This window comes from Caretta caretta, chromosome 6, assembly GCF_965140235.1.
Source record: "Caretta caretta isolate rCarCar2 chromosome 6, rCarCar1.hap1, whole genome shotgun sequence".
NCBI classification, from domain to species: domain Eukaryota; kingdom Metazoa; phylum Chordata; order Testudines; family Cheloniidae; genus Caretta; species Caretta caretta.
Genome location: NC_134211.1, coordinates 8826805 through 8845466, shown reverse-complemented (window position 1 = coordinate 8845466; position 18662 = coordinate 8826805). Strand labels below are relative to the sequence as shown.

At 60.7% G+C, this 18662-nt stretch overlaps 1 protein-coding gene across 1 annotated transcript in view; it reads left to right on the top strand.

The window, feature by feature from the left end:
- The window catches only part of LOC125638525 (integrin alpha-L), a 29294-nt gene extending 10632 nt beyond the window's left edge, over positions 1-18662 (top strand). Inside the window, exons 2-30 of the mRNA XM_048854412.2 lie at positions 955-1063; positions 1578-1672; positions 1758-1822; positions 2141-2255; positions 2497-2627; positions 2995-3140; positions 3320-3458; positions 3596-3746; positions 4812-4879; positions 5281-5413; positions 5718-5866; positions 6088-6225; positions 6365-6568; positions 7259-7389; positions 7580-7740; positions 7888-8039; positions 8315-8440; positions 8569-8642; positions 9335-9476; positions 9869-9976; positions 10778-10857; positions 11785-11871; positions 12037-12112; positions 12398-12508; positions 12822-12908; positions 13617-13724; positions 14305-14400; positions 14620-14730; positions 15460-18662. Of these exons, the coding sequence (XP_048710369.2) occupies positions 955-1063; positions 1578-1672; positions 1758-1822; positions 2141-2255; positions 2497-2627; positions 2995-3140; positions 3320-3458; positions 3596-3746; positions 4812-4879; positions 5281-5413; positions 5718-5866; positions 6088-6225; positions 6365-6568; positions 7259-7389; positions 7580-7740; positions 7888-8039; positions 8315-8440; positions 8569-8642; positions 9335-9476; positions 9869-9976; positions 10778-10857; positions 11785-11871; positions 12037-12112; positions 12398-12508; positions 12822-12908; positions 13617-13724; positions 14305-14400; positions 14620-14730; positions 15460-15606 (3440 nt within the window). The 3' untranslated portion in view covers positions 15607-18662. The remainder of the gene's footprint in view (positions 1-954; positions 1064-1577; positions 1673-1757; positions 1823-2140; positions 2256-2496; positions 2628-2994; positions 3141-3319; positions 3459-3595; positions 3747-4811; positions 4880-5280; positions 5414-5717; positions 5867-6087; positions 6226-6364; positions 6569-7258; positions 7390-7579; positions 7741-7887; positions 8040-8314; positions 8441-8568; positions 8643-9334; positions 9477-9868; positions 9977-10777; positions 10858-11784; positions 11872-12036; positions 12113-12397; positions 12509-12821; positions 12909-13616; positions 13725-14304; positions 14401-14619; positions 14731-15459) is intronic.

Genomic DNA, 18662 nt, shown 5'->3' with positions numbered 1-18662 from the left:
CAGCAAGAAGAGGCAACTGCGTTCCCCGCCCACCACAAACCACATAGATCAGCCCAGGAACAAGGCGTCCCTGATCACCCTGGGGACAGATGCCCCTCTCCTCCTAGGACAGTGCAGCCCACCTGCCCAGCCAATCCAGCTGGCCATAGCACAGAGCATGTACAGACAATGGCACAATCAGTCCCAATGGGCAGCCCTAGTGGCCTAATGGATAAGGCCTTGGCTTCCTAAGCCAGAGATTTTGGGTTCAAGTCCCATCTGGGGTGAAAAACTACCCTACTCACAGGATGGGGGCATGGGACATGGCGCCCCAGGCTGGCTCTTGGGGACAGGGAATGGGACCCTCTAGGCTCCAAGGTGGGGGGACTAGCTGGCTCAGGGGGGCAGGGACATTCTGACTGGGCACCTGTTCAGTGGTTCCCTGTGTGAGGTGAGTTTACTGGGTCTCAGCACAAATTTCCCCTGTCCTGCAAGTTTCACTAACCAGTCCCCCTTGCTCCCTGAGGGCTGGACGGAGTACAGAGACCGACCTCCCATCAAGTGGGGGCTCTCCCCGGGCCCCCCAACCTAGGCACTGGGAGGTCTCCTGTCAGCTAGTTGCACACTGACTGCAACATGATGCAAGCAGGGTGGAGAGGTGTTAAATGACACCGGGGGGACTAGGCTGGGAGTGGGGCTGGCCTCAGCCCACAAGTCACAAACCACACGGTGCAGATGACATAACCAAGGCAGGGTTCCTGTGCGAGCATGAAAGGCAGAGCGAAAGAATATGGCAATAGGTCAGGGTTCTTGGCAGCTAGGCGTCACCTCTTCGGGGGATGAAGGGATCAAAGGGGTTAAGGGCAGGGTTAGGGTTTGAGGGGTTGAGTAGCGGTGTCCCCACTCTGGATGGGGAGGTGGCTGTGCAGGAGGATGCTCTGATCCAGTTTCCTTCAATACCCCACTCCGCTGTAGGGCCAGCCCCCACCCTGGGGTACAACATTGACACCGTCCACCCGGAGGTGCTCGCCCCCAAGGCCAGTAGGACTTTCGGGTACCAGGTGCTGCAGTTCAAAGATGCAAGGTAAGAGACCCACCCTGCACTGCAAGAAAGACCCAGAGTTAAAGGGGGCTGGGAATCAGGACTCCTGGGTTCTATCCCCAGCTCTGGGAGGGCAGTGGGGCCAGAGCAGGGGGCGGGGAGTCAGGACTCCAGACTGTGGGGATTGCCAGGCCCCTGCCCACTCTTTCCTGGTGGGATTCCCCCCCAGCTTGTGTATGATCCCTACTGGGTCATGCACAAACCATGATGCTGACTCCCTCTTCCCCTTTCACTACCCGAATGCATGCTGCATCCACCAGGGCTAATTGGGAAGTGAGAGTATGTCAGGGGGCCACAGCAGGCAGCACTGGGGTGGGGTGACCCAATGAAGGACTAACTGGAACACAGAAATCAGGAAGGAGGTGGGGTCTCATCATGTGTTAGAGCAGGGAGGGGGCTGGGAGTCAGGACACCTGGGTTCTATCCCCACCCTCTGTGGGGTCCCTGGCAAGCAGGTATTTCCCACCCCCGGCGTCTGATCTGCCTTGTTTTACAGCATCATCGTGGGAGCGCCAGGTGACCAGAACTCCACAGGGCAGTTGTACCAGTGTGCTGTGAAGAAAGGCTCCTGCCAGGTCATCCCATTGCCGGGTGGGTCTGGGGAGAAATCAGGGCGGCAGGGGGCACGGGGCACTGGACAGGGCGAAGCACTGACCTCATTTCCCTCTTCTTGCAGAGAGTGCTCAAATGGCGCATCTCGGCATGGCACTGGCGAGCAGTGGCTCAGACGCCCAGCTGATTGTGAGTGTGCGGGGATAGGGGGGGGGCATTGGCTGCGGGACAGGTCCTGATGGGACGTCTCCAGCTCTGCTGGGGAATAGACAGTTGGGGAAGCTCCTGCCTCAGGTGGGGAGAGGCTAGATGGGGCGTCTCCCTCTCTGCCGTCCCCTCTTGGATTCTCCTGCTGTTGGGCTCATACCTGGAGACCCAGGCCCCAGCCCCATCTCCCTTTCCGGTCGGGTTTGGCTCAGTCATAGACACTCTGATTTCCAGTCCTATGTGCTTCCCCCGCCAATCCCATACATGGCTGGTAACTGCCCTGCTCGGTGCCCCCCGTAGGCCTGCGGCTCTGGGTTGAACCGAACGTGTGATGGAAACCAGTACCTGAGTGGGGTCTGCTACCTCTTCAAGGAACACCTGGAGCAGCCCAAGGAGATGACGCCAGGATTTGAAAGTAAGGAACTGACAAACTCAAAGCACTGAGACCCTGTTTCAGGAGTCCTGGCTCCCCGCTCTAACCCACCAGACCCCACTCCCCTCCGAGAGCCAGGGATAGAACCCAGATGTCCTGACTCTGAGCCCCGCTGCTGTAACCACTAGACCTCACTCCCCTCCCCGAGCTGGGAATAGAACCCAGGAGTCCTGGCTCCCGCCCCCTACCCCACACTCCAACCCTCTCTGGTGGTTCCCCACAGAATGCCTGAAGGGGAATGTGGATCTGGTGTTTCTCTTCGATGGATCAGGCAGCATGAACACTGCCCAGTTCAATGCCATCAAGGACTTCATGGTCGACGTGATGGAGAAGCTGGGAAACTCCACAATACATGTATGTGTTTGACTCCTGCCCCTCCTGGTGACACTGGCCGGGCCCCATCTCCCCAGATGGGTGCTACAGGACTCTGCTTTCCATCTCCCAGCCATGCCCCATCTCCCAGCTTGGCACTAGGGGGTGCTGTGTTACGGGGGGGGTGCTGGCCATGCCCCATCTCCCAGCTTGGCACTAGGGGCGCTGTGTTGCAGGGGGGTCCTGGCCATGCCCCATCTCCCAGCTTGGCACTTGGGGTGGTCCTGGCCAATCCCTATCTCTCAGCCTGGCTCTAAGGAGTGCTGTACAGCAGGGATCCCAGCCCTGCCCTGTCTACCGGCATGGGGGGTGAGGGGGTGCTGTTCTGACAACCCCTCTTCCCCGCCAGTTTGCCGCAGTGCAGTTTTCCCTGGAGGTGAAGACAGAATTTGACTTTAACAATTACAAACGAAACCGAAATCCCCGGGAACTCCTGAAAAATGTGATGCACATGAAAAGCCTGACAAACACCTTCGAAGCCATCAACTATGTTGCGTGAGTAACCAGGGGTGGTAGGGAGAGATGGACCCATGACAACCAGCTCCCCACGCCCCACCCCAGAGGTGGCTGCATCTCAGTGCTGGGGGAGGGATCCTTGTAGAAACAGCTCCTGTGCCCAGCTCTGGAAGTGGCTACTTCTGAGTTCGTCTGCACCCTTTCGCTGTGTCCTGCAGAGACAAGGTTTTCACCCCAGAGCATGGCGCCCGGGAAGATGTGACGCGCGTGATGATCATTATCACGGACGGAGATCCCAGTGACAGAGGGAATGTGACCGCTGCCAAAAATAAGAAAATTGTTCGCTACATCATCGGGGTAAGGAACCCAGGAGTCCTGGCTCCCAGCCCCCCACTGCTCTAACCCACTCCCCTCCCAGAGCTCAGGAGAGAACCCAGGCGTTCTGGCCCATTGGGACTGACACGGGCGCCAACGTCCCCTCTTGCTCTCTCCAGATTGGCAATAACTTTCACCGGAACGAGTCCCAGGCCTTCTTGACACAGTTCGCCTCAGAGCCCACAAGCCAGTTTGTCAAGGTGCTGGACAACTTCGAAAAGCTCAAAGGCCTCTTCAGTGAGCTGCAGGCCAAGATCTACGCCATCGAAGGTACCGGCGCCCCCTGGAGTGTGGCCTGGATTGTGGCGGACACAGCTTGGCAGCACCCCCTGGTGCATGCACTGGACATCTGCAGCCCCCTAGCGCCCCCCGGAGCATGCACTGGACATTGCGCAGCCCCTAGCGCCCCCCCGGTGCATGCACTGGACATTGCGCAGCCCCCTAGCGCCCCCCGGTGCATGCACTGGACATTGCGCAGCCCCCCAGCGCCCCCCGGTGCATGCACTGGACATTGCGTAGCCCCCTAGCGCCCCCCGGTGCATGCACTGGACATTGCGCAGCCCCCTAGCGCCCCCGGTCCATGCACTGGACATTGCGCAGCCCCCAGCGCCCCCTGGTGCATGCACTGGACATTGCGCAGCCCCCTAGCGCCCCCCGGTGCATGCACTGGACATTGCGCAGCCCCCAATGCCCCCTGGTGCATGCACTGGACATTGCGCAGCCCCCTAGCGCCCCCCGGTGCATGCACTGGACATTGCGCAGCCCCCTAGCGCCCCCCGGTGCATGCACTGGACATTGCGCAGCCCCCTAGCGCCCCCTGGTGCATGAACTGGACATTGCGCAGCCCCCAGCGCCCCCTGGAGCATGCACTGGACATTGCGCAGCCCCCCAACACCGCTTGGTGCATGCACTGGACATGAACAGCCCCCCCCAACACCCTCTGGTGCATGCACTGGACATGCACAGTCCCTAGTGCCCCCTGGTGCATGCACTGGACATGCGCAGCTCCCCCAGTGGATGTACTGGACATGGACAGCAGCCCAGAGCACACGCTGGACACAGAACTAGCAATTCCCCTATGGCTGAAAAGCTGAGGCACATAATCCGAACCCAGGAGGCCTGACTCCCCCCACCCCCCACTTCTCTAATCCACTAGAGCCCCCACTTCCTTCCCAGAGCCCGGGATAGGACCCAGGAGTCCCGACTCCCCGCCCCCCTGCTCTAACCATCCATTCTGTCAGCTGTCACCGAGATGCAGCTGTCTCTGGGGTGAGGCGTGGGGGCTCTTCATACAGGGGTCACTGCTCTGAGCTCCCACCCCTGTCTGTCTTGCAGGTACCAGCAGCCGCAGCTCCTTCCACCTGGAGCTCTCATCCAGTGGATTCAGTGTGGACCTGGACAAAGTGAGCCACAAGGAGGGGGCCTGGGCTATAGTGATTTGGGATGGGGGAGGGGTCTGAGCTATTGAGGTTCAGGGGGGTGGGGGAGGGCTGTGGGGTTCAGAGGTGGGGGGATGGCTTTTGGGAGCTTGGGGGGGTTGGGGAGGGGCCTGGGCTGTGGGAGTTCAGGAATGAGCTGGGGCTACAGGGATTTGGGAGGGTGGGGAGGCTGGGGGTTCAGAAGAGTCATAGAGGGTCCAGGACTATAGGGGTTCAGGAGGGGAGGGACCTGGACTATGGGGGCGAATGGGCTATGGGAGTTTGAGGGGGGGGTGTCAGGGAGGGACCCAGGCATGGGAGTTGTGGGGCTCCCCATTCCCTCTGCCCTCCCCTTTGCCCCATGGCGTGTCTCTCTCCCCCTGCAGGAACGGGTGGTGCTGGGGGCCGTGGGGGCAGATGATTGGGCGGGGGGCCTGATTGAGCTGCGGAGCAACCCGCCGCTGGAGACCTTCATCGGCAGCCCCTCAGCCAGTGAGCAGATAAAGGACGCCTATCTGGGTATGTTACCCCCAGCCCCTAGAGCCTCCCAGCCTGCCCCAGCATCCCCCATCTGTGGGGTGGGGCGGGGTGGGGCGGGGGGGCCATTTTTACAGGGATCCCTCACCCGGTTCTCACAGGGGGGAATCCCTGGGTTGTGCATACAGCCCTGGGGCGAGGGCCTCTGCAGCTGTGTGGCTCTACGGCTCCTGAAGCTTTGGAGAGCTGATGGGGGCGCACCCTGCTGCCCCTCTGCACCCCCATGGGCAGGACTAGAGAGGCCTGCCCATCCCCCTCTCATCCGGAGAGGTTTCCTGCCCCCCAGGCTACGCGGTGAAATCCATGCAGCACCAGAACAGAACTCTCTGCGCCGCGGGAGCCCCCCGCTATCAGCACGTTGGGGAGGTCATCGTGTTTGAAATCGACCCCCGCACCTCCAGCTGGACAGACACTCAGCACATCATGGGCAAACAAGTGAGAACGAGACGGCCGGGCTGCAGGGAGCGGGCGGGGGCTCGGCAGGGGGCGCCAGGCTGCAGGGAGCGGGCGGGGGCTCGGCAGGGGGCACCGGGCTGCAGGGAGCGGGCGGGGGCTCGGCAGGGGGCGCTGGGCTTCTGGGTGCAGTGAGAGGCTCACTAGGGGGCGCTGTGGTTGCTCCCTACCTCTCTGACCCCCACCCGCTGTTTGGTTTGCAGATTGGCTCCTATTTCGGGTCAGTTCTGTGCTCGGTGGACGTGGACGGGGATGGGGACACGGACGTGCTCCTTGTGGGGGCCCCCCTGTACTATGAGGAGAGGAGTGGGGGCAGGGTCCACATCTATCGCTTGGACCAGGTGAGTAAGGGGGACCCTGGGGCTAGGAGCGTGGAGGATGGGGGGGTCTCCCCAGCAGGAGGGTCTCCCTAAGGGGTTCCCAGGGCAGTGCTGGGAGGACACTGACTCTGTATCTAACCTTTCCGTGCTCACTCCCCAGGCCGGGCTCACCAGCACTGCCGTGCTCCAGGGAGCCACGGGGAACCCCCTGGGCCGCTTCGGTGCAGCCGTCACAGCACTGGCTGACCTGAACGGGGACGGCTGGGCTGACGTAGCCGTGGGGGCACCGCTGGAGAGCGAGGAGCGGGGCGCTGTCTATATATACAACGGCCACCACAGGGAGATCAACACACACTACAGCCAGGTCAGGAGCGGCAGTAGGGGGTGCTGTGCCCCATGTCCCAGCCTGGTACTAGGGGGCGCTGTGCTGTGCGGGGTCCTGGCTATGTCCCGTCTCCCAGCCTGGTACTAGGGGTCGCTGTGCCGCAGGGGGTCCTGGCCATGCCCTGTCTCCCAGCCTGGCACTAAGGGGCGCTGTGTCATGGGGGTCCCAGCCATGTCCCATCTCCCAGCCTGGCACTAGGGGGCGCTGTGTCATGGGGGTCCCAGCCATGTCCCATCTCCCAGCCTGGCACTAGGGGGCGCTGTGTCATGGGGGAAGTCCCAGTCATGTCCCATCTCCCAGCTGGGCACTAGGGGATGCTGTGCTGTGGGATTTCCCAGCCATGCCATGTCTTCCAGTTGGGCACTAGGGGGCGCTGTGCCATGGGGGAGGTCCCAGTCGTGTCCTATCTCCCAGCCTGGCACTAGGGGGCGCTGTGCCATGGGGGAGGTCCCAGTCATGTCCTATCTCCCAGCCTGGCACTAGGGGGCGCTGTGCCATGAGGGAGGTCCCAGTCATGGCCTGTCTCCCAGCCTGGCACTAGGGGGTGCTGTAATATGGGGAGTCCTGGCCATGTACCATCTCCTGGCACTATGGGGGCCCTGTGCTGCAAGAATCCAGCATTCACATTCTCATACTGTCGTGATTTCCCCCCCGCTCCGTGTTCCACAGAGAATTGAGGGCGCAACACTCTCTCCTGGTGTGAAATACTTTGGCCAATCCATTCATGGACAGATGGACCTCAGTGGGGACGGGCTATCAGACCTCACCGTTGGGGCTCTAGGAGAGGTGATCATGCTGAGGTGAAGCTGTTTCCCGGACTCCTGGGTTCTCTTCCTAGAGAGTGGGACACGGGGCCTTTCCCCTCTAGGGGTTGCTGGGTCCCGTCTGGCCTGAGGGAAGGGGGACTGGCTGGATCAAGGGGTGGGGAATGGGCCACCAGACCTTTCTCCTCTAGGGAGTGCTGGCTGACACTGTCCATTGTTTCCCCAGCTCCCGGCCCATCCTGACGGTGGTCCCCACAATGTCGTTCTCGCCAAAGGAAATCCCGGTAAAGCAGGTGGAGTGTTCAGGGAGCGTTTCCTCCCGGCAGGGTGTCCAGAGTAACCTCGTCGTCTGCTTCAGTGCCAGCCAAGCCACCAAGCGCTACCAAGGTCAGAGACAGGGACTGAACCACGTCCTCTAACCCATTAGGTCCCACTCCTCTCCCAGAGCTGGAGTCCTGGCTCCCAGCTCTTCCTGCTCTAACCCACTCACCCGTACTCCAACCTTTATGCATTCCCCCGCTTCTCTCCCGCCAGAGCCTCTCTCTGCCAACCTCACCTACTGGCTGGAGATTGACGCCAATCGCATGAGGAGCCGAGGGGTGTTTGGGAATGGGCAGAGGAACACGTCTGGGACCATGGAGATCTCGGAGCGGGAGCACTGCGAAAAAGAGATGATCCAGATATCAGTAAGGTCCCACTCCGTGGCCCGCAGCGGGGACTGGCTAACCCATTGGGATAATAGCGCAGCTGCCTTGGGAGCGGGTCACGGTGGCTGTTTATACGAGGGATCCCTTGCCCAGTGCCGCAATGTGGGTGGGGTGCGGGGACTGGTTAGACAGGGATCCCTTGCCCACCTCTGGGGTGGGGTGCAGGGACTGGTTAGACAGGGATCCCTTGCCTGGCGCTGAGCTGCAGCAGCCTCTGGGGTGGAGCGTTTACACAGCGATCACTCTCTGTTCAGAACTGCATTGAGGATTACGTCACGGCAATCAAGATCTCGCTGCACTTTGCCCTCCAAGAGGACGGTGGCCTGAGCAGGACCCCGAGCCCGGTGCTGAACCCCTTGTACAACTCGTCAGTGACAGAGGTGAGGGGAGCCCAGACTGGCGTTGCTCAGCTCTGTGGGGCTGGCTGGGCTCTGGGGCTGATCTGGGAGGCGGCCAGCCCAGTCCAGCTGATCTGGTATTAACTTTCAGGCTCTGTTCTGTGTTGCAGATCCCCTTCGAGAAGAACTGTGGGGAGGATGGGGTGTGCAACGCCGATCTGGAAATCCGCTTCCACCAGAATATGTACAGCAGGGGGAACCGTTCTGCAGGGAGCGGGGCGGGGGCTCAGCAGGGAGCACTGGGCTGCAGGGGGAGGGCGGGGGCTTGGCAGGGGGCGCTGGGCTGCAGGGAGAAGGGGGCCCGGCGGGGGCGCTGGGCTGCAGGGGGAGGGCGGGGGCTCGGCGGGGGGCGCTGGGCTGCAGGGAGAAGGGGGCTCGGCGGGGGGTGCTGAGCTGCAGGGAGCGGGTGGCTCAGCAGGGGGCGCTGGGCTGCAGAAGGAGGGCGGGGGCTCGGCAGGGGGCCCTGGGCTGCAGGGGGAGGGCGGGGGCTCGGCAGGGGGCACACTCCCCCTGCAGTCATTGATGACCCCAATGCCCCAGTATTGGCGCTTTCCCCTAATACTTCCCCCTTCACCCCATGGCTCTATTAACCCTTTAATCACTGTGGAGGGACTGAGAGCTCCCCTCACCCTGCTCCCACCGACTACGTCCTCCTCCCCCGCTGCCCCCTGCCCTGCTCCCCGCTCATCCTGCTCACGGATCTGGGGAAGGGGCGGCAAATCCAGTCATGGGACGGAGGGGCGGGGTCTGCTCCCATGGACCGCTCATTCCCCGGGCACCTGGGTCCTTTGCAAGCCCCTGCCCCTCACATTATTTGGTGCCCAGTGCGGGGAATTGCTGCTAACTGGGTCTCTCACCCCTGCCCTCTTCCGGTAGGTCGCAGCAGCTGTTGGTGTCGCCCTCCACCCAGCTGCGGGTCGTGGTGGAGCTCACCAATTGCAGGGAAGACGCTTACCACACAGCTGTCCACCTGCCCCAACTGCCAGGACTGTCCTTCCGCAAGGCCTTGGTGCTGGAGGTAGGAGGGGGCTCAGGCTCTCAGCAGACTCAGGCAGACACCCCGGCGTTGGTGACACTTGGGACGGCTTTAAGCTGGACCAAGCTCAGGGTGGCCTGGTTGCCTTGTGGGACAGGGGAACAGGCCTTGGGGCCTTTCCCCGCCAAGGGGCACCGTCGCTGATTGGGCCCCAGGGCAGGGGACCGGCTGGCTCAGGCAGGTGGGGAATGGGCCATGGTGCCTTTCACATCTTGGGGTGCCAACTCCGACCCGGCCCCAGGGTGTCCGGGGACTGGCTGTCTCTGGGAGGGGTGTTGTTTCCTGACTGGTCTCGCAAGCACTGCTGGCCAGGATTGGGGTCCTTCCTCCTCCCCCCGCCCCGCTTACTTCTCATTGGTGTTTCCCCCCCACAGTCCAGCATCCAGGCCAGCGTGAGCTGCAATGGCCTGGAGACTCCAGACATTAACTTCAGGAACCTCTCGTGTAACGTCAGCCACCCGATCTACTGGGCGAACAGCCGGGTGAGTCAGCGCCGCCCCCATGGCCCATACGGGTGCTAGGGGGCGCAGTGCTGCAGAGAGTGGGGTGGGGACTCAGCAGGGGGCGCTGTGCTGCAGGGAAGGGGGTGGCGTTCAGTAGGGGGCGCCGTGCTGCAGGGAGCGGGGGAAGGGGCAGTGCTCAGTAGGGGGTGCTGTGCTGCAGGGAAGGGGGTGGCGTTCAGTAGGGGGTGCTGTGCTGCAGGGAGCGGGGGAAGGGGCAGTGCTCAGCAGGGGGTGCTGTGCTGCAGGGAAGGGGGTGGCGTTCAGTAGGGGGTGCTGTGCTGCAGGGAGCGGGGGAAGGGGCAGTGCTCAGTAGGGGGTGCTGTGCTGCAGGGAAGGGGGTGGCGTTCAGTAGGGGGTGCTGTGCTGCAGGGAGCGGGGGAAGGGGCAGTGCTCAGCAGGGGGTGCTGTGCTGCAGGGAAGGGGGTGGCGTTCAGTAGGGGGCGCCGTGCTGCAGGGAGCGGGGGAAGGGGCAGTGCTCAGTAGGGGGTGCTGTGCTGCAGGGAAGGGGGTGGCGTTCAGTAGGGGGTGCTGTGCTGCAGGGAGCGGGGGAAGGGGCAGTGCTCAGTAGGGGGTGCTGTGCTGCAGGGAAGGGGGTGGCGTTCAGTAGGGGGTGCTGTGCTGCAGGGAGCGGGGGAAGGGGCAGTGCTCAGCAGGGGGCGCTGTGCTGCAGGGATGGGGGCGCTCAGTAGGGGGCGCTGTGCTGCAGGGAGCGGGGGGCGCCCAGTAGGGGGCGCTCTCCCCTTGCGGTCAGCGCTGACTGTTCTCCCTCGCCCTGCGCAGGTTCTGCTCCAGCTGCTGTTTGACGTTCTCACCAACAGCTCCTGGGGCGACTCGCTGGAGCTGGACGTCACGGCCAGCAGGTGGGCGCGGCGCTCTGGACTAGCCTCTTAAGAACCGGGACCGAGCTGCCTCCGGGGCCATCCCTGTGATCCTGGCTGCATGGGCCACAGCCCCACAACACAGGCCACAGGCACCCCCCGCAGCTGCACGGGCCACAGCCCCCCCTAGCTTGGACATTGAGAGGTCGGGGGTTGTGTCCTGTGTCACGGGGAGCATAGCTGTTCCCCAGCTGTACCACCCGAAGCAAGCTGGGTTGTGTCCTTGCACCCTACCCCAGAGGTGGCCACATCTCAGCGCCGGGCGAGGGATCTCTGTATAAACACCCCCCCACGCCTCGCCCCAGAGGCGGCCGCATCTCAGCGCCGGGCGAGGGATCCCGGTATAAACACCCCCCCACGCCTCGCCCCAGAGGTGGCCTCATCTCAGCGCCGGGCGAGGGATCCCGGTATAAACACCCCCCCACGCCTCGCCCCAGAGGCGGCCGCATCTCAGCGCCGGGCGAGGGATCCCGGTATAAACACCCCCCCACGCCTCGCCCCAGAGGTGGCCTCATCTCAGCGCCGGGCGAGGGATCCCTGTATAAACAGCCCCCATGCCTCGCCCCAGAGGCAGCTGCATCTCAGCGCCGGGCGAGGGATCCCTGTATAAACAGCCCCCACGCCTTGCCCCAGAGGGGGCCTCATCTCAGCGCCGGGCGAGGGATCCCGGTATAAACACCCCCCACGCCTCGCCCCAGAGGCGTCCGCATCTCAGCGCTGAGCAAGGGCTGGAGCCTGTAAAGCACTTGGGGATGTCTGTGGTCTCAGGTACTATCAATAGCGGTGCCTGCCAGGAGGATGTCGCTGGCGTATGGGGCGGGGACTCATTCGGGACCAGGGGTGGCTGCAGGGGGCTATAATGTGTTTCCTTCTTGTCCATCCGCCTCTCCCCCCCACCCACCCCCCCAGTGACAATGAGATGAACGGGACCCTTGCGAATAACAGAGACTCGCTGAGGATCCCCGTCCTATACCCCATAAACATCATCACCAAGGGGTAAGACACCGGCCCCCTCTCCCCTCCCAGAGCTGGGGCTAGAACCCAGGAGTCCTGGCTCCTCGTGCCTTAAGCTCCCTCTTCCCCTCTCTGCGCCCCCTGACCTGTGGGTCGGGGCCAGCCCTGCTCTCTCTGTTCACCAATGTCCCTCCCTCCCCCTCACAGAGCGGACAGGTCCACCCAGTACGTCAGCTTCAGCTCCCTGAACCCAGAGAGCCAGACGGTGCAGCACGTGTACCAGGTGAGGGGCTGGGCAAGGGGCGGGGGGCGCCGTGCTGGCTGGGATCTGACAGGGGGCGCCCTCCCCTCCAGCCCCATGACACTGCCCCCAGACTGCCCCAGCCCTCTCTCCACAGCTCCCTTCCCCACCTCCTGCGTCGCCCGCCTCCCACACGCCGGACTCCCCTCCGCGCCCGACGTGAATCCCCCGCCCTCCCCTCGTGCCCTGTGGCCCGGGTCATGGCCTGGCCACAAGGGCCCGGTCCGCGGCTTCGTCCCCATTGCTCTCGGCGCTTCTCTTTGGCAGGTGGAGAACCTGCTGCCAGGGACTTTCCAACAGCCAGAGGTGACGGCCTTTGTGATGGTGCCGCGGGAGTTCCCAGCCGGGCTCGCCTGGGAGCTGCCGGGCGTGCACACGGTGAGGACAGCGTGAAGGAGTGGAGACGGGGCACACAGCACCCCTAGTGCTGGGGGGGGAGGTGGGACACAGCCAGGGGCCCCCACGGCACAGCACCCCTAGTGCCGGGGGGGAGGCGGGAGACAGCCGGGAGGCCCCACGACACAGCACCCCAGTGCCAGGACAGGAGATGGGCCATGGCTAGGACCCACCGGGGCACAGCACCCCGTAGCAGCGGGCTAGGACACAGGACACCGGCAGGGGCTGTCAGTCAGATACTCTACAAGCTCCGTTACATGTGGTGGAATCTCCTGGGTCTCCCCTGCTCCCCCAGGACCCCAATGTGATCTGCAATCCTATTGCCACGGACGGGAAAACGAAAGAGACAGACGCCACCAGTGTCCCCTTCCACACTCTCAAGGTAGGCGTCTCTGTCCTGAGTGACGTGTAAGACACATCTCAGCCCAAAGACCTTTACAGGGATCCCTCGCCCGGTGCGGAGGTTCAGCCACCTCTGGGGCAGGGCATGGGGGCTGTTTATACAGGGATCCCTCGCCTGACGCTGCGATGCAGCCACCTCTGGGGCAGGGTGCGGTGCAGCATGCAGACTGTAATGTGGCCAGGACACCAAGGTTAACAGCCCCACCCTTGGGGGAAAGTGTCAGGGAATCTTTAATGCCCAGGATCTCACACTAGCGCTGACTTTGAAAGACCTTCAGCAGCACCACACTGGGGTCAGCTCCGATTGTGAGGGGGCAGTACCCTCTACTGAGTCCCCCACCCTGCTCCCTGCAGCACAGCGCCCCCTAGCACCATGCTGGGGCATAGGGGCCAGCACTGACTGAAAGGGGCGCATGCCTCCTGTTGACCCTCCAACCCGCTTCTTGGGTTTTCATGCTGTCTCCCATCCCTGCACTAACCCAGCCTGCTCTACATTGTGTGTGAAACCTGCCCGGGTCCCCACCTGCCAGGCCCGTTGGAGCCAACAGCCCCGTTCCTCTCCCTGAGCCAGGTCCCCACCCCTCACTGGCCCCAGGAACCTCTCGGGTCCCTTTGTGTGCCCATGCTCCCGCGCGTCGGCTCTCCGGAGAACCCTCTCCCCACCTTGTGCTGGTGTGTTTCTTCCTAGCACTGCTCACCCGGAGACTGGCAAATCTACCAGTGCAACCTGGGCCGGATATATGCTCCCTTCAACATCACCATCATCGGGCAGTTGTCGGTTACTGGCAAAATTGAGGTCAGGGCTCTGTGCGAAGATATAGGGCCTTTCTCCTCCAGGGGGCACCATCACTGAGCCAGCCCCAGGCCAGGTTGGCTCATGGGGGCAGAGAATGGGACTCGGGGCCTTTCTCCTCTAGGGGGCGCCAGGTCTGCTCCAGTCCCAGGTGGAGAGACTGGCTGGCTCGGGGCAGGGGAGGGAATCCAAAGCCCTACGCTACCCCCTCAGCAAAGAGACTGAGCCCCTCACCCTGGCCTGATGTCTCTGTTGGGGGCAGGGCTGAGTTTCCTGCTCTTCCGCTGGGCCCCCCTGGGTAAGGGGGCTCTCAGTTGGGAGCTGCTGTAGAGATTAAGCTTCTTGATCTCACAGGTCAAACCTCGAGCCCTGTCCATAGCGTGGCCCCTGGTGGGGGACTGAGCGCCCTCCAGTATTAGTGTGATGCCTTCATGCCCCCCAGAGGTGCCAAGAAAGGCAGAGAGCGCCAGTGAGGCTGCCCTATGGAGGCAGGATCGACCCATCTCATGCTCTGCCCCCCTGCCATGAGATTACAGGTGGGGGGCCAGGGTGTCTGAGGCCTGGTGTCCTGCTCTCCCTCCAGACTTCCTCCCGGTCCCGGTTCTGCACTGCCCTGTGGTTCAGCTTCAACACCAGCAAATATGTCAGCCAGTACAGCGACGAATTCACACAATCCCAGGTAATAATCTTGGGCGTGAAATCCCCCCCGCAGCGAACAGCTGGAACTTCACTGCCCTGCTCCCCACCTGTGTCTGGGATTCGGTGCCCACCACCCAGCCCAAACTGTCTTGTTGGGCTCGGCTCCTCCCCGAGGGCTGCTCAGCCCACATAGAGAGTCCTCCCTCCCCAGAGGCAGGTGGGGTTTCCCCCTTACAGCCCCATCTGCATTTCCCTGCAGGTCACCACGGAGGTGGAGCTGTTGCACGTGATGAATTACCTCTACGTCTACATAGGCAGCGGGGTAGGGGGGCTGCTTCTACTGATCCTGATCATCGTCATCCTGTACAAGGTGAGATCGGCAGGGACTGGCTGGGCGATAGGACTCCGGCTCACTCAGAAGTGGTGCACTGGAGCCCGCCGGGCGCTGAATTTCCCTGCTGAAGCAGCCAATAAAATCGCTTAATCTTTCTCCAGCAACATTTCCCCCAGGGGATCCCAAAGCCCCAGGCAGACATTGGAGGAACCGCGTCACCTCCTTAGCACTCATCCGGAGATGCATCCACCTCTGGGGTGGAGGCAACGCTCTCCAACAGCAAAGGGGATGAACTGAAAAAGAATCCCATGTCCCAGTTGAAACCACAGTGAGGACCTGGCTGTCACAGAGAGGAGAGAATGGGGCCTCCGCTTGGCGGGGGGGTGGGGGAGGGATAGCTCAGTGGTTTGAGCATTAGCCTGCTAAACCCAGGGTTGTGAGTTCAATCCTTGAGGGGGCCATTTAGGGACCTGGGGCAAAAATTGGGGATTGGCCCTGCTTTGAGCAGGGGGTTGGACTAGATGACCTCCTGAGGTCCCTTCCAACCCTGATATTCCATGACATGGGGCCTTTCCCCTCTCAGGGGCACTGGCTCCAATCCAACCCCAGGGCACGGGAGATGGTTGGCTCAGGGGGGCAGGGAATGGGACACAGGGCCTTTCCCCTCTAGGGTGGGCACCAGCTCCAATTCAACCCCAGCATGGGTCAGAGAGAGTTTCTCTAGTCACCTAGTCAATCAGTGGTGGTTTTTCCTTTTCCTGGCAGTGTGGTTTCTTCAAGCGTAATTACAAGGACATGATGGACTATGAGCCAGCGGCTGGGAACGGGGCGGCACCTGCAGAGGTCAGCAATGAGGGAAAGGCAGGTGAAGATTGTAAGGAGGCACTCACCATCGATGCTCCCAGTGAATGACCAGACCCTCCCACCCCCTGGACCATGAATCCGAGACCTCCTTCTCTTCCCTCCATCCCCACCTGCCCCTAGGACTGCCTCATGCTCAGCCGGGGCCCTGCCCTTGCCAGTGCCCCCAGTGGCCCGAAGGAGGATCACAGCAGCTATGCCTTTGCAGACTCATGTCTATCCCTGTCCTTGTGGCGGGGGTGGCTCCATCCTGCTCCTGGTGGAATGGGTGTCCCCAGGACCTGAGCCCCCCTCGCCGTCAGCCACAGCTCAGAGACCGGGGGGCAGAGCGGGCCATGGATACTCTCCCCCAGGCTAAGGCGAGGCACGGGGGCAGCATGTGTTGGGCAGCTCCCCCTGCGCTCAGGGAAGGACATCGTTTCTCCAGGCCTCCCGGCCAGCGCCTCTCCTCAGCAGCTGCCCCATCCACCTCAGTGACGAAGAGGGGGAAAAAAATCCCCGTGAGATGTGAACAGCGTCTGCAGTCAGGTGAGCAGCACGTCCCTGGATTAGCACCACGCTCACCAAGGGCCAGTGGTTCTGGGCAGCCAGACATGGCATGTAAGAAAGCATTTGTGGAGCCACATCAACTTCAACAGGTGACTGGGAACACGGCTTTAATAGTGACTGTCGACTATTAATCTAGGCCCAGCCCCCACACTCGTGAACTCTCCGTTCCTGGAGCCGACTAGAATGCTCATCTATTTATCACCTCGCGCACTTACTGATGTATCTGTCTTCTGCGAGTATGCAACACTGGATGCTGATGCTTCCATCGCCTCGTGGATTTTCGCTTTCCCTGTTCTTCGCTTGAAGTTGCTCTTGCTCTCAGAGGCCTCTGAGTAGAGAGGTGGTTTTACCTCTGTATTCGGCACTGGGGCGACCACAGCTGGAATCCTGTGCCCACAATTCCAGAAGGATGTTGATAAATTGGAGAGGGTTCAAAGAAGAGCCACGAGAATGAGTAAAGGATTAGAAAACCTGCCTTACAGTGAGAGACTTCAGGAGCTCAAACAAAGAGAGGGTTAAGGGGTGACTTGATCACAGTCTATAAGTGGGAACAACTATTTGTTAGTGGGCTCTTCCATCTAGCAGAAGAAGGTATAACAAGTTCCAAAGGCCAGAAGTTGAAGCTAGACAACTTCAGACTGGAAATAAGGTGTCAGTTTTTAACAGTGAGAGCAATTAAACATTGGACCAATTTGCCAAGGGCTGTGATGGATTCTCTACCCTGCCAACTTTTAAATCAAGATTGGATTTTTTTTTAAAAAAAGATCTTCTCTAGTTTGACCAGGAATTATTTCGGGGAAGGTCTCTGACCTGTTTCCCCCCCCCAACCCCCCACCCCTGTGATTTCACAGGTCAGACGAGATGATCACAATGGTTCCTTCTGGCCTTGGAATCTATGAATCCATCTTGCAGTGGCAGGGTGAGGATCAAGAATTTCCTGATACAGGGAAGGAAAGCTGATCTTCCTTTTGTTAGGTGCCTCAGCCAGGTGAGCCCTTTCTAATGAAAACCCAGAGAATGATCACCCCATGATAGCCAGCAGCCACCTGGGATGTAGAAGCCCCCCCAGTTCAAACCCCTGCTCCCATAACTATTTAAACCAAGTGAAAAGCTTCAGTGGGAGGGATTCCCACACTAGAATACCCTATAGCCCAGTGGCTAGGGAACTCCCCTGGGAAGATGTGGTTTAAGGTCATTGCTGCAGATCAGGGAGAGTGGGGATTCCAACCTTGGTCTCCTACATCCCATGGGAGTGCTCTAACCAGTGGGCTGCTAATGAGCGACCAGTCCTAAGCTCCCCCCAGGTGTCCTTTGTGCAGGTTAGGTGTGCTTTTGAGCATCCAAAGCCCTACATCTCTTTGTACATCCACCTCCAGAGTACCCCAACTTTGGTGGAATTTCATGGGAGCAGGGCCCTTGCTTTGACACCCAAGCAACGACTGCTCCGTCCGCTGGCAGGGTTGAACCCTGGCACCTATAAGCACCCATCTCTGGTGCCTGAGCTAAAGGACCTCAATACTCAGTCCACTAGAGGGGAATAAGAGCCATTCTGGGATCATGTGGGTGTCTCTCTCAGGCACACACTAAATTTCCATTGCGAGGGGGCTGATCTTTAACCCACATGGGTCAATACCAATTTCCAAGTGAGGTAAATCTCTTGTCTACAAACTGTGGAAACCCCCAAGCCAGGCTGTTTCTTTGACACATACGGGGCTGTTATAACTAGGGCCCTACCAAATTCACGGTCTATTTTCGTAAATTTCACAGTCATGGCATTTTAAAAATCTTGACTGTCCCGGTTTCAGATATTTAAATCTTAAATTTCATGGTGTTGGACCAAAACATGAATGTGCATTTAAAAACAGCAAAAGATAAACATGCAAAGCCCTTAAGACTCAGTGTTTCTCAAACCGGGGGTCCCGGTCCAAAAGGGGGGTCCCCAAGGCTATTGTAGGGGGTCACAGTATTGCCACCCTTACTTCTGTGCTGCCTTCACAGCTGGGTGGCTGGAGAGCAGCGGCTGCTGGCCAGGTGTCCAGCTCTGAAGGCAGCGCTGCAGCCAGCAGCAGTGCAGAAGTAAGGGTGGCAATACTGTGACCCCTCTACAATAGCCTTGCGCCCCCCTTTTGGGTAGGGAACCCCAGTTTGAGAAGCACTGTGTACTTCTGTATACAGTCACCCTGTACTATAGGATACTTTTATAGCATAGGGTAAAAGTTCACATAAGCCCAGATTTCACAGTCCGTGACACGTTTTTCGTGGCCATTAATTTAGGTAGGGCCATAGTTATAACCCCTGCCCCGGCAATGGGGACTCCAGGGCCAGAGCTGGGTGAATGCAGAGCATTGGGATTGGGGAGGTGGGAAGAGGGGCCCCAACAGGGTGACACTGATCACCTAGCCAGGAACTAGCGAGTAATACAAATTACTAGGAAATCAGGAGAAAGGGTCTGGAAAGTGTGTTGGACACAAAAAGCCTCCCCGGCTCGTCTCTTTAAATGTGGCAATCGTACGCTGAGCCCAGTTCTTACTGGGCTAATAAAATACTAGTGATTATAA